We start from the raw sequence: 14,112 nt of genomic DNA, 5'->3' as shown, positions 1-14,112 counted from the left end.
ATATTCTATATATATTATTAAATATCAAATATATAATATTCTCATGATAAAAATATTATGCATATTATACATATTTTATTTATCATCAGAATATTATATATCTACACATATATGACTTTAAAGGTAAAACAATATGAAAATATTTATTAAAAAATTACTTCTTTGTCACATTAGCCATTCCTATCTTTTAATACCCCTAAGAAATGCTTTTAAATATTTTATCAGTTTTCTCTGTTACTTCCCATACATTTCTAAAGATATGCTTTTAGTGCCACTATTGGATTTTTATCATTGAAGAACTTATTATTTCCTTCTCATTATGAAAGTACTAATTATAAATCCTTGCTGTTCTTAATGATATTTGCAGTGCCCCATTCCCTATATCTCCTATACATAACCTGATACATACAAACTGCTATTTCTCTTCCTTCCAAAGTAGTTATATCTGCATATTTAGCTAAACTGATGTTCACATCAATTATGTCTGTATGACTATTTTTATATTAAGACATGATGTATGTTATAATTATGTTTTAGCATCACTGTTTGTTTTTTCATTAAAATGGACTATTTTTATTGAACTTTCTGCATATATTTGTTTGTTTATCCCCCACTTTTTTCCAAGACACTAAATTTCCTCTGAATATATTCAAACATATCATTTGTTCTATGCACTTGATTTTCTTGTTAGATTATTCTCTCAAGTCTTCCATAGACTTCAATCCAGGTGGGTTACATTCTAGGCTTGTGGCTACCTGAAACTAGACTCATTCTCACCAGCACCTTGGGAATGCCTGTCACTGTTATTTCTAAGTTGCTTATTACTTCCAGAATACCATGCCATTCTCTTTCTTGGCTCAGTTCTTTATGTTGCTTCCTACAAATAAATTTCTTAAAGCTTTGTATCTTTAAAACATCTTTGTTCTATCTTAAAATTTGATTTTTTATTTTCCTGGAATTCTTAGTGCGAACTAAAATCCCTTAGATTTTTAATAATCTTTTTAGTTTTTTAATAAAAATCTTAGATTAACTTAGATTTTTAATAAACTTTTTTTTTTTACTATTTTCTAAACTCCGGTGTCATTTTTGAGAACTCTGCTACCATGTTGATACCCATTCTTTCAACTATAATCTATTTTGATTTTTTATGCATTTATTCTCTAAAATAATTTTGGATCTTTTCCTGTCTTGAGATTTCACAGTGATGTACTTTGATAAGAGCCTTTTATTTTCTACTTGTAGGATACTTTTAGTGCTCCAACAATGTGGGTATCTATGTGTCCACCAGGAAGCATGTATTGAGATGGAGATAGTAATGAAATAATTTTATAACTCCTGAGAAAGGTACAATGAAAAGAAGCAAGACTAAGCAGGGAAAGCCTCAGACATCAATGCAAAGCTGATGCTATTAACTAACCCAAGGGGAAGTTGTAGGTAGTGGGCACATGTGCAGAGCTGCCATAGGATAGCCTAGAAACCCAGAAACTTGGCTTCTCTTTTTTATACATTTTTTGTTCCATAATTTTCATCCTCCTTTTGTCTTTTCCTGGAATTCTTTTTATTCAGATGTTTCTCACCATATCCTGTTACGTTTTTATTATTTTTTTTGATTGGGAGGGGGGCTTCTTCAAGGTAATTTCAATTTTGTCTTTCACGTCTTCCCTGAATGTTTTATATCTACTCATATTTTGCATTCTAGAGCAGTTTCCTATTCTTTGAGTATCTTTTTTCTATATCATCTAATTATTGCTTCACAGATGCTGTGTCTTAATTAGACAACAGAATGTTCAAAATGTGGGCTCTGGAGTGAGATTGCATGGAGTGAAGCTTCCTTTATAACTTACTCTAAATACAACAACAATATTGTTTTCCTCTTGGTGCCACATATTTGCTTTTTACATATGGGAATTGTGTTTACTATAAATGCCACATAGTGTCATTTTTAATTGATGTTTATAAAACATTTCTAAGAGTGTCTGACATGAAGTCAGTACTAGAAAAAAACGTCTAGCCATTAACCTCTATTTTCTATTTGAGGATATTTGTGAAAGGGCTCTTTACAAGTCTGTCTTTCTTTGCTTTTTTTTTTTTGTTCCCTGTGTAGTTTCTGTGTGTTCCTCTTATAACTTTGTTTCAGATTCTCTCTTAAGTGTAAAATACTTTTCTCAAATGCCAGATAAACTGACTCCCCACCCTCTCTGTAAAATGGGAGCTAGAAAGCATAGAGGGGACTCTCTATGTGGGGGTTTTCACCAGTGCTGCAGGGGAGACAAGACCCCAGCCACTTTGTGGTACATCCCAAGTGTTGGATTGTAGGTAGTTTCTCTTGGATTGTTCAATTTCCCTTCAGAGCTTATTGCCACCACCTGCTGGATTCCCAGGGTGTTGGCTTGCTACCACTCCCGTCAGAATTCAGACTTCCATGTGAAGGCCCCTTCTGCAATGCCACCTTATCCTACCTTCATTCATTTTTTCTGTTTTGGGGAACTTTTGCCTCCAATTTTAGGTCTTTTTATGATTTCATCAGCAGAGATCAGCTTTCCTCTGTAGTCTTCCTATACCTCTACTATTTATTTTATCCTTAGTCTTTGGTTTTCATGCTTACTGATGTACTGAAGTTAGGTACTGTCTATTTCCTTTCTGGCTTCTCTCATCTCTGTCTTCTGCATTGTTCTGCTCTCTATTTGTTCTTGTATTTTAATACCTTTTTGAAGGCATAATGATTTGCTGGGGGGGGGGGTTAAGAAGGGGAAGATATAAAATATACATATGACCAACGGAAACTCTTTAAGGAGTTTCTTTACTCCTCTCTGTCATCAAAAAAAAAAAAAAAAAAAAAAAAAAAACAAAAAACCAACCAAACAAACAAACAAACAAAAAACAATGGAAATCCTGGAATTGAACTTGTGTTCATTTGGGAGAGAAATGTGTTTATTACACAACTTTATGGAAAGTGATCTCCTCCACTCCTCCTTCTTTTCTTAATTTTTTTCATCAGTTTCTGCATTAGTAAAATTTTTAGTTGGTCACCTGACCCATAAAGTATGTTCAGTTAATGGGAGTAATCTCTGTTTCATTGTTCCTTAAATTCTCAGCTGAATTTTCTTCAGCTGGGTAATGAAATACTCAAACTAAATTGACTTGCTTTTAAGTGCTTTTAAACTACTTTATGCCCATAATAGAAGCAAATCTAATAAGAATGATTTGGTGGAATCATAATAGTAGGAAGCAGAACAGTTATTCGTGTTATTATATAACAGAAGTGTCACAATTTTCCTTTTTTTCTAAATTCTACATCTATACACCAGTGATGACTTAGTGTCTATGAAATTATAATTATTAGTTAATAATCAGTGAACTATGTTAATTTAAAATAATGAAAATTTTTGATATTTTCTTTAAATAATACAATCTAACTGTACATGTGTGCATGTACATAGTCTATTCTAGCTTGTTAAATAGAAATTAGATTTTACTCTTCAATGAGACCATAAAGTGTTATTAAATTTTTAAAAATTTATCCTTTGATTTTTCGCCAAATATTTTATTTTATTTTTTAAAGAGAGAGGAGAGAGAGAGAGAGAGAGAGAGAGAGAGAGAGAGAGAGAGAGAGAATTTTCAATATTTATTTTTTTAGTTCTCGGCAGACACAACATCTTTGTTGGTATGTGGTGCTGAGGATCGAACCCGGGCCGCACGCATGCCAGGCGAGCACACTACCGCTTGAGCCACATCCCCAGCCCCAAATATTTTATTTTTAAAAGCCACAAAAAAGCAAAGCTCCAAGTCACATTTTTTAAAAAATATTTTTTAGTTGTTGATGTACATTTATTTTATTTACTTATTTATATGTGGTGCTGGGAATTGAACCTAGTGCCTCACACACGCAAGACAAGCACTCTACTGCTAAGCTATGATTCCAGCCCCCAAGTCACTTTTTTTTAATATGAAAATAAATATCTGTTATTTTCTCTACAGTGATATATTATTCACTTATTTTTTTTTTTGTGGTCAATTAGAATTTTATGAAGATGCTTGTTAGGTGTTCCAAACAATGAGTTACATGTAATAATGAACTGTCTACATTTAAGATAAATCTATATTCCTAGGAATAAATTAAACCAATTGATGAAAGAGTTTTGACTTTGTGAAATAGCAGTCAAAAGTACCCCCACAGTGGCATAAACACATAGTAACTTCCTCTTGGACACACTAACAAAATAAAAGGTTATTTTTTTAGACCTTATAAAAAATAAGAGCTTAATTTGTGACTAGGTAATGATGTTGAATAACTAGCTAATCATCAATAACTAGGTTTATTGGAGAAACTGTAAGAGATATTTTGGCCAGAAAACATATTACCCTAGAAAACAACAACAACATTTTCAAAGTTCAGAATTTGTTTTCTCCTAAAGGTTAAAAGCCAATTCAAAGAAGGTCATGATTTGCTCTAAGTATAGAGGATATACTGGTTTCTTACTTGAAGTATAGACCCAAGATTCAACACAAAACACATCATTGCAGTAAACACCATTATCTCAGTTACTGCAGCATAACAAATCAGTCGAATTTGGTACTTGAGAATAATTGCATGATTTTTTTCATGATTCTGCAACCTAAGCTAGCCTGATAGGTAGTTTTCCTTTTCCATGTGGTACTGTGTTTGAAATGTCCAAGATGGCCTCTTCAGTCCATCCCTCACACCTCACGTAGAATTAGAAACCTTTGCCTCACCTTTCTTCATGTGCCTCCACATGGCTAGCTTGGGTTTTTTTCTTAGCACTATAATGATACTTCTTACATGAGAACTGACTTCCAGACAAATTTCCTAAACACAATTGCTTATTAACCTTCTGCTTGCATCTAATGTACTAGTCAGAGAAACATCCCTCTGCTTTTTGCATCTCACTAGTCAGAGAAAGTCACATGTCCAAGTTCAAAGTCAAGGTTACAGGCAATTACACTTGGAGGAGTAATTCATTGAGGGCACTCATATAAAAACCATCAAAGTAGGATCTTTCTAGTATGATGCCTTTATTCTGAGAATGTTGTAATATTGGTCAGAATAGATAAAGCTACTGAATAACACTCAACATGCCTCTAATATGATTGTGGTCTTTTCTTATTTCAAATCTCCTTTCTGTGTAAACTTTGCTGGTTCCTCAAATTTACATCCCACAATGTTCCTATAGTGTGAAACAGAAAAAAAAAAAAAAATTCTTAAGACCAGGCCACAAAATGCATTTTCCTCTGACATTCTCAATTCCTGTTATAATGTTTGGCATGCATGTCTTCATTCATAAAATAAATATACAGGGAAGACCTGATATTGTAGGCAAGATAATAGGAAGACAGACCATTGCAATATCTAAATGTATTTTTTAATAAACTTAAATTTAACTCGCTAGTAATTTGATTACATATTTTCCAATTATATTTTAAATTAAAGTGTTTTTTAGCTTTTTACTTGCCTTATTATTTTAAGGTTTGGATGTTAGAGATTATTATAATTTCATAATTAACAGAAAGATGGCTTAATAACCACCATAAGGACCTATAAATACTTTTCAAAAGAGTGCATAAAAAATTAAAACACCAGATACATGATGATTTCTGATAAAATTAACAAAATACAGAATAAGAAGAAACAAATCAGAAAATGAATACAAAAATAAATTATGTGTTTGCATTTATCTCCAAATTTATTTCCATATATCTATTTTTTATTTTCCTATGTAAACAATTAAACAATTGCAATTTTGAAGTCTGGAACTCAAACTGAACTTCAACAAATGAAATCCAGCCATATGTAGATGAAAAGAAAAAATAATAAATACAAAAGGTGAAAAAATGACTAATAACTAAGAAACAAGAGCACATCTATCAAGAAAATAGTAATAATAAAATCAGATGTGACTATGTTAATATTAGGCAAACCAGAGTTTAAAATATTTTTGAGAACTAAAAAAGGATGTTCATATTGCTTTTTTTAGAATATCCACGAACAGAATCTGAATGGGAAAACAGCTTTGCCCTGAAGATGTTCCTTTTCCAATTTGTCAATTTAAACAGTTCTATTTTCTATATCGCTTTCTTTTTGGGAAGGTAAGTCAACATTCTATGTGTTATCTTTGCAGAGTAAAAACCAAAAGAAATAGTTCCCTAGCCAGTTTGTTAACAGAGATATTAAATTCTTGAAACCTGCTTTGGAAGATTGTCCTAATTGACCATCATATGCATGTTCAGGTGACTTCTGTAGCCACTGCCAATTAAAGTTGGCACAAAAAATTAAAATGTATGTCCTATTCTTAAGTTGAATTATGACTATCTACTCATCAGTTATTATTTTGTTAAAGAAGAAATCATTTTTGTATAATTCCAAATTATAATTTCTCAACATGTAAACTTCTTCAAATCATCATTTTAGTGTTGTTCTTGTTGTTTTTACATTTTTGCTACAAAAACATAATGCAATGAAAATTTCCACCCAGTGTCATGGAAACATACTGATGCTTGAAACATTTTGAACCAAAGCTTTCAGCACATTATGGTAATATTCTTGACCTTGGTCCAGAAGACATTACAACTATGTGTGGAATTATTAAATGCCATCAGGTTGGTTTGTCTGTACTTTCTTGACCCTTTGGTACTGAGTTCATGCATCACTTTTTCCTTCTTAAATCAAGTACTTGGATGTCGTCTAAGCATAACAAAAGTTAGCTGGGGACAAACTGCACCAGTGAACTTTTATGTCTACCCACACACATACTTGGTGTGGCGGTTAGCAGGTGTTCTTCACTTAACTGCTATTGAATTAATTTTATTTTTCTTTCTCCCCCCCCCTCCTCTCTCTCTCTCTCTCTTTAAAAAAAAAAAAAAAAAACAGATTTGTAGGCCATCCAGGAAAATACAATAAACTTTTTGACCGGTGGAGATTAGAAGAAGTAAGTAATCTTGTGAGGGTGGATGAGTGGATGGGCACAGAGATGGACCAGTGACTATAGGAGGGTTGGGGGTTGGGGAGAGAATACTAAGCCCAGGCATATGGAAGGCCCATCATTGTAGAGAGGAATTCCTTCAGGTTCTAAAAGGAAGCAACTACACATATTTTTAAAATGGCTTTTGACTAGTCAAATCTCAAGACTCTGACCTCAACTCTCTTTTATTATTTTCTATCACATTCTTTTCTTCCATTCACAAACCACAGATATTTAGCTCCAGCAATTTCCTCATTTTGGAAATTGGTATTATCTATTGCATGGATTTCCAAAGTTTTAGATAAGTTAGGGAAAAGGGAAATTTTGGTCCAGAAGAAACCTTATTTAAAATATCAACATATAGATATGCCAGTATATCTGCCAAAGGCTCATATTTGTTTATTGATTTGCAATATGTATGTTCTGTGGAAAACAATGTACAGGAGTAGTATCTTTGCATGTTATATACACTGCAGCATGTTGTATATTTTCCCTAAGACTGAGAAATCGTACTTCAAAAGGCCAACCATTGCTTGACAGTGTAGAGTCTTGCTTCCTCAGATTTTTGCCAACAGAAACATTTGTTTTAAACAATCTGTTAATCAGAAAAGATTCTCTTTTTAAATTTTAGCTTCTTTAGCTTTGAGTCAGATGAACAATATTTTTTGTATATTTGTTGGACATTTAAATTTCTATGTACACTTGTGTGTATTATTCCTATATATTTTCATTGAGTTATTTCTCTGCTTTATTAATTTACAAACTTAACAAAATTAGATTGTAATCTTACTAAGTTGCTGCAGATCTCTCTTCATTTTGTTCTCTTTTAGGTTAGCTTTGATACATTTTTTTATAAATTGTATATAATTTTCTAAAAAAAATCACTGCTTGGATGGCTTTTGAGATTTGTACCATGCCAAAATATATTTTTTTCACTGAGAGGAATTCTATAAGAACATATTTTTACTATTATTTTTAAAAGAGTGATGTAGAGTGATGTGTTTTACACATTAAGCATTTGTTTTGATGTAAAGAGTAATGAAGTAATTTTTTCCATAAAAGAAAGACACATTTAATAAAAGAATTTCTTTCACTCTGCAAAATGAGATTTTATATTTATCATATTCTGTATATTATAGTGTGTCTATTTCTGGTATTTCTGGATTCTATTTTTATTGGTCAGAAGGTATTTCTTTGGTACTAGGGGTATTTTATCACTGAGATAACTCCCCAGTTCTTTTTATTTTTTTATTTAGAGACAGGGTCTTGCTAAGTTGCTAGGACTAGCCTGTAATTTATGATCCTCCTGTCTCAGCTTCCCAAGTCACTAAGATTACAGGCATGTACCACCATGCCTAGCCAAAATGTCTTTTCCTTTTCTAGTTCAAACCGTTTTAATTATTCTAATGTAAAACCCAATTTCATACAAAGTATCTTTAATAGAAGGCTATGATTTAGAAAGAGAAAAAAGATTCCCCAAGAAAACTGAGGTTAGAAGTATTTCTAGTTTCTAAGAAGCTCCTCAAATCTCATGAGAGGGCACATTAATGTTGTCTTCTCAGATCATTTTAGAAATTGATTGCAACATAGATAAAGCCTAAAGTTTCCTAAGAACATAAGCTTTATAAAAGAATTAATTAATAAAAAACTTGGCTCAAATGCTAACTAAACTTGTATCTTTTTCTTTGCTCTCAATTTAAATTTCCTGAATTTCTGTTCCCTCATCCTAAATTGACAACAGTAATCCTTAGGCTGCCAAATTACATATACATATATATGTGAGATAATCTGCATAACACAATTAGCATCACCCTGGTGCTGATTGCTAGTATTTACCAAAGTTCTGTCTCCACAATTACTGAGGAATTATTGTATTGGCCAAAGATAGACTAAGGCCTTTCATGATTCTGGAACTGCCTGGAAATCTCCAAGTCCAACTAGCAGTTTTCTTTCAAGGCCCAGAATTATAATTGCTAAAGTCTGATCACTTACCCCATTAGACCCAAGGCTGACTTTTTCAGGAGTGTTTAACTGAAGTTAGGAAGAGTAGGATGGGTTACACAGTGATTACAGCCAGATAGGTCTACATATTGATACCACTTTGGGGCTACTGTCACCAATAATTTTATTTAATTGTATATTCTTATTCTTTATCATGAAATTATTGGAAATCTTGATTGATATTTGAAAATCCCAGAAAAAAATATAATGCTGGTGTCAGTAAAAAATGTTTCATAACTGTGCTAAACATTTTCCATAGGATATATGAGCTATGTGGTTGATTGTATTTTCTAAGAAAGTATTATGTGCTTTGAAAAAATTCAGAGAAGTGAAAAAATTCAGGCTTGTAATATACCCCAGAAATCCTGTAAATGTAGATATGAAAAATGTAAAGAATATAAGATAAGAATTGATCCTCTGAATTCATTCATTCAAGAAATATTTATTGGCACATATTCTATGCTGGACCTGTGGTAGATAATACGAGGTGAACAGATTAAGGAATCTTAAAGAATATGATGTAAGCACAAAATAAAACAAATATTTTGTCTTTGGATTCTGACAGTTTATACTCTAATCCTTTCCCTCCCAAAGGCAAGATCTTTCTTAAATTCTATAAATATCCATTCCTTTTTTTAAAAAAACTGCTGCTACATGTAGCTATATCACTATTGGTCATTGATGGATTAAATTGGATTGTGCATGTAAAACCCTAGGCATAATTACAGGTAACCATTATAAAGAAGGAAAAATATGCTAAAATTTGTGTTTGAACACCTATGATCTGGCTGACCTGGACTTGGGAATCTCATATTATACCTATATGCTATGTCACAAAATTTTTATGTAAATACAATATTAAATTTTAAAAAATTATATGTGATATTATTATGAGTGCTTATTATATACTAGCAAATTCCAGAAATTGTAAGTACTTTTCATTCATTAATTCATTAGATTATCATACAATTTTATTCCATTCAGGTTAGAGATGAGGAAACAAAGGCATAGAGAACTTTAAGTGAAAGATCAGGGGTATTGGAATCTGATAGTCCTGTCTTCCCCCAGGTTCATCATCTATAAAGTGGGGCTATCAACCCCCTTCATACCAGGTTTCCATCAGGAGGAAATGTGAAAACTTTGAGCTCTGGCTTGTCCTTAATCATATGATTTTGATGGTGCAGTTGGGATGAGTGCCTGGGACTTCTGCCCACTTATCTACATGCATTTACACAAAGTTGGATATTTTTACGAAATGACTTTTAGACTTTTGAAAGACTGACTTTTAACTCAAGGACGTCATTAGTGAATAGGGCAAACCAGCAAACATCCTTACATCCCTTTCTGTTCCCTATAAATCTCAAAGTCATCAAAACTCCATTTCAACAAAATTGTAAATGACCTGTCTTTCAGCCTCCCGACTTTGGCCTACTACCTTTTATGGGAAATAATCCATTCACATGGTCCTATGATTGTCTTATTTATTCTGGCCTACACAATAACACATTGTGTTAAACGGGTACTTCAAGGCAAAGAACACATTTGGTATGTAGAATTTATCCTAGCATAGTATAAAGCAGTGTATTAGAGGGCAAGGGACCACAGCTTTCTTCCCACAGGGCCAGTCAATGTTACATGACCTTAGGGAAGTCAATTTGCCTCTAAATCTTTCTACAAAACTTAAGAGCTTCGTTTTGCCACTATGATCTATGATCTGACTCTGTGGCTTAGTAATTACTTAGCTTTAAACCTTCTCCAGAACACAGTTATTAGATGAACATGGCAGAGTTCAAGGGTCCTAAATTCATTTAGAAAGAAGAGGCATGCTTGGAAAGGTGAATTTATTCCTCTTCATGTAGTAAGCATGTCCACTGGCAAACCCTCTCTGGCTCAGAGAGTATTAAGTTACTGGGCTGGAACAGGGAAAGCAGACTCTTTTGCATCTTAATTATTTGTTCCTTTTGAAGTCCTACTAGTACCAATTTGATAGAAATAGAAACTGTGGATCAAAGCTGTAGAGACTATCATCCTTATGAGCAGGACATGAGCTCATTTCTAAAGAAACAGACCTACGCTTTCCCACCATAATAGCTTCTACAGTGCAGAGTTTTCAAGCAAAATACATGGGTTGTAATTTTCACTGCAATCATTTTTGTGTGTGTGTGTATATTCTTATATTTTTTAGATTGAAAATCTAAAAAAGCAGAGGCGCACAGTGGAGAAAACACTGGGATCATACCGACAAACTATTTTGTGATATACATTTATCACTTAAAATGCATTCTAATATATGTAGGTATTCCCTCTCCAGGAGGTGGACTTGAACACTTTTCTATCATCTTGAGAGTGGCCTAGACTTAGTGGCTCCCTTGTAAAGACTAAAGAGAGAAAAAGAATAAAAAAGAGTAGCTTTGCAGTAAAACACCCTAGAAAACACTGCATCAATCAAATAGGTTAACATAGCCAGTAATGTTCTGTATGAAGTAGCTCTGATAGGATGTAATCCTCACCTCTGTGATCTTTCTCCAATGCACAAAACCACCGTCTTAACATGAGAAAATCATCAGACAATGTCATCCAGACTGGGTGACATTCCATGGAATATCTATTCTGAGATCTTCAAACTGTCCAGTTATAAAAAATGATCAAATCAGAGAAAAAGGGGAGAGAAGAAAAATAAATACAGTGGCGTGTGCTGAGTTAAATTGTCCAGCAGTGTGAGGAAAACTGATGAAATGTGAATAACATATGGAATCTAATTAGTTGCAATGTAATAACGTTGGCTTCTGAGCTTTGACAACTATACTATAATAACATAAGGAGCAAAGGCAAGGAACTCAGTGAAGAATGTCTGGGAACTCTCCACAAATTTTCAATAAATCTAAAATTATTCTGAAGTTAAAAAACCAATATATATAAAAACATGTGCCATAGAATTATTCTCCTACCACATGATTGTTAATGGTATATAGTATTCCATAGCAGTTATCTAATGTGATCATACCTAACACAGAGCTTGGCAGATAGTAAGTACTCATCATAAGTTAGATTTGTTTGTATTGCTGTTATGATTTTTAATCAGTATTACATTATAACTATTAAGAAATTTCCCTCTCAGTGTCCTCACACATGCTATTTCTTTTTTTTTTCTTTTTACTTTATGCATGAAACAGTTTGACTCAGCTTTAGATTTATTGCTCAATTTAATGGAGGGAAAAAGAGCAGATCATTATTGCTCTTCTTGTTTTTTTCCAGTGTCATCCTAGTGGCTGTTTGATAGACCTCTGCCTCCAGATGGGTGTTATCATGTTTTTGAAGCAAATATGGAATAACTTCATGGAGTTGGGATACCCGTGAGCATGTTTAACCTTCCTTTAATATATAGTTATGAAGGAGAGAGATGGCAGCTAGTGCTTAAGCATTCAGGATAAGTGACAGACAGAGGAGCTTTATTTCCCATTTGGCTGCCTACTAAATGCATGATCCTGTAAAAGTAAATAAGCATTTCTGAGTCTCTTATTTTACCTTTCTATGATGAGATCACCATCATGAGTTACCTTTCCCTTAAGAACAGATGCAAGGATGAAGGAAATATTGATTTAGAGTAACTAGTTCAACATGGTAAGGCACCTGTTGCTATTTTTGAGATTTTGACATTACATGTTCTTAAAGATAAAAATCATTTTTCTGGTTTCTTTGGACTACTAGCAGATCAATAATTGTTGTTACTCCCAGGAGAATAATGGGCTGCATGATTTTACATTTGGCACCCTTTACAAATCCTCCTTACCCCTCAAAAATCATTTGAACAGAACTGATTATGATAACATCAAATAATAGCATTCTACTCTTGTCCTTTTAGGTAAGTTTTAACTGTGAAATGCTGACAGAGATGTTAGATGTCCACTTTTATACATATTAAAATATTATTTCCATCAATATACCATTAAATGCAAGACATTTAAAACAATGTGATAGTGAAGCTTTGAGACCTAATCAGACAAAGTTTAAAATGACTATTTTCAGTACTTTCTGACTATGGGTAAAGGACTGATTAGTCAGTGAAGCATATATGTGGCTTAGGCTTGATTAAATTTAATTTAGAGTAAATTAAAATTGAGTAAGTTGAATTTTACTTAGGTTACTTTTCCATCGTGGCCCTACAAATTATATTAGGACATTCCTAAGCAGAGATCTGAGGGTTGGAGAAATGATATATACCCTGAAGTTTGCCATATAGCATTGGTTAAATTACAACAGTCCTAGAGCACAGACCTAGAGTTGCCCAGGCCTTGTTCTAATTTCTTCTCTGGTCCTTACTAATTTCACTTAAAATTCATTTCACTTTGAGACTATTTTTTCATTTTTAAAATTTATGAAGACTAAATGAGTTGACCCAATGGATTGGGGTCAACTTAATTGTAAGATACAGGACTCTTTCGTGAAGAGATTTTTATATAGACCCTCAAAATTCAAAACAGATTAAAGCAAATCTCTTCTAAATGAAGAGAGAATCAGGGATGGAGGATCGGGGATCCCAGTCTGTTTGTCTTGTCCCTTCCTGTCCTTGATTCACCACATGGAAACATAGGATTTGGGAAGCATCATGTGAGAGGACCTGAGGGAACTTGTGTAGCTCAGGATCTGGTGTGTTATGAGTATTGCATAAGCATCATCAAGACAGCATAATAGTTATTCTGATATCAAGAATAATTGTGCCATCATGATGGATGGAGTGCCATGCATAACATGCTCTTTGGAAGCACATTTTCATTCTGGACTTGTTGCAGGAGTCAGCCTGGATCACATGTATCAAGTATTGAGGGCACCAGAGCAGGGGACATCTGGCTGGTGTTTTTCAACTCCCTAGGCAAAGGCCTTACTGAAGAAAACTTAGCAGGAGTGAATCAGCCATCAAGCTGTGGTTTAAAAAGCTTTTAACCACAATTCTCTGTATTCAAATAAAATTTTAAGCAAAACCCAAATAAATAAAATAGAAACAAGCAGGTCTGCCTCAGTTCCATCCTCCAGCCTCTTTTTCGTCTCTAAAAAGCACTAAGGAGTAACCCTACGGAACATTTGTTGGAGCACTGCCTGATGTTTTAATCTAGCCATGGTTACATGAAGCTTAGGT

The 14,112-nt window shown here is 33.4% G+C and overlaps 1 protein-coding gene across 1 annotated transcript in view; it reads left to right on the top strand.

Moving 5' to 3' along the window:
• The window catches only part of LOC113179489 (anoctamin-3), a 120,965-nt gene that overhangs the window by 86,605 nt on the left and 20,248 nt on the right, over positions 1 to 14,112 (top strand). The window contains exons 15-17 of the mRNA XM_077797500.1: positions 5,994 to 6,105; positions 6,887 to 6,944; positions 12,234 to 12,331. Of these exons, the coding sequence (XP_077653626.1) occupies positions 5,994 to 6,105; positions 6,887 to 6,944; positions 12,234 to 12,331 (268 nt within the window). The remainder of the gene's footprint in view (positions 1 to 5,993; positions 6,106 to 6,886; positions 6,945 to 12,233; positions 12,332 to 14,112) is intronic.

The sequence above is a fragment of the Urocitellus parryii genome, chromosome 4, assembly GCF_045843805.1.
Source record: "Urocitellus parryii isolate mUroPar1 chromosome 4, mUroPar1.hap1, whole genome shotgun sequence".
Taxonomy (NCBI): domain Eukaryota; kingdom Metazoa; phylum Chordata; class Mammalia; order Rodentia; family Sciuridae; genus Urocitellus; species Urocitellus parryii.
The sequence above is the reverse complement of the archived record's forward strand: the minus strand, read 5'-3'. Positions and strand labels throughout refer to the sequence as shown.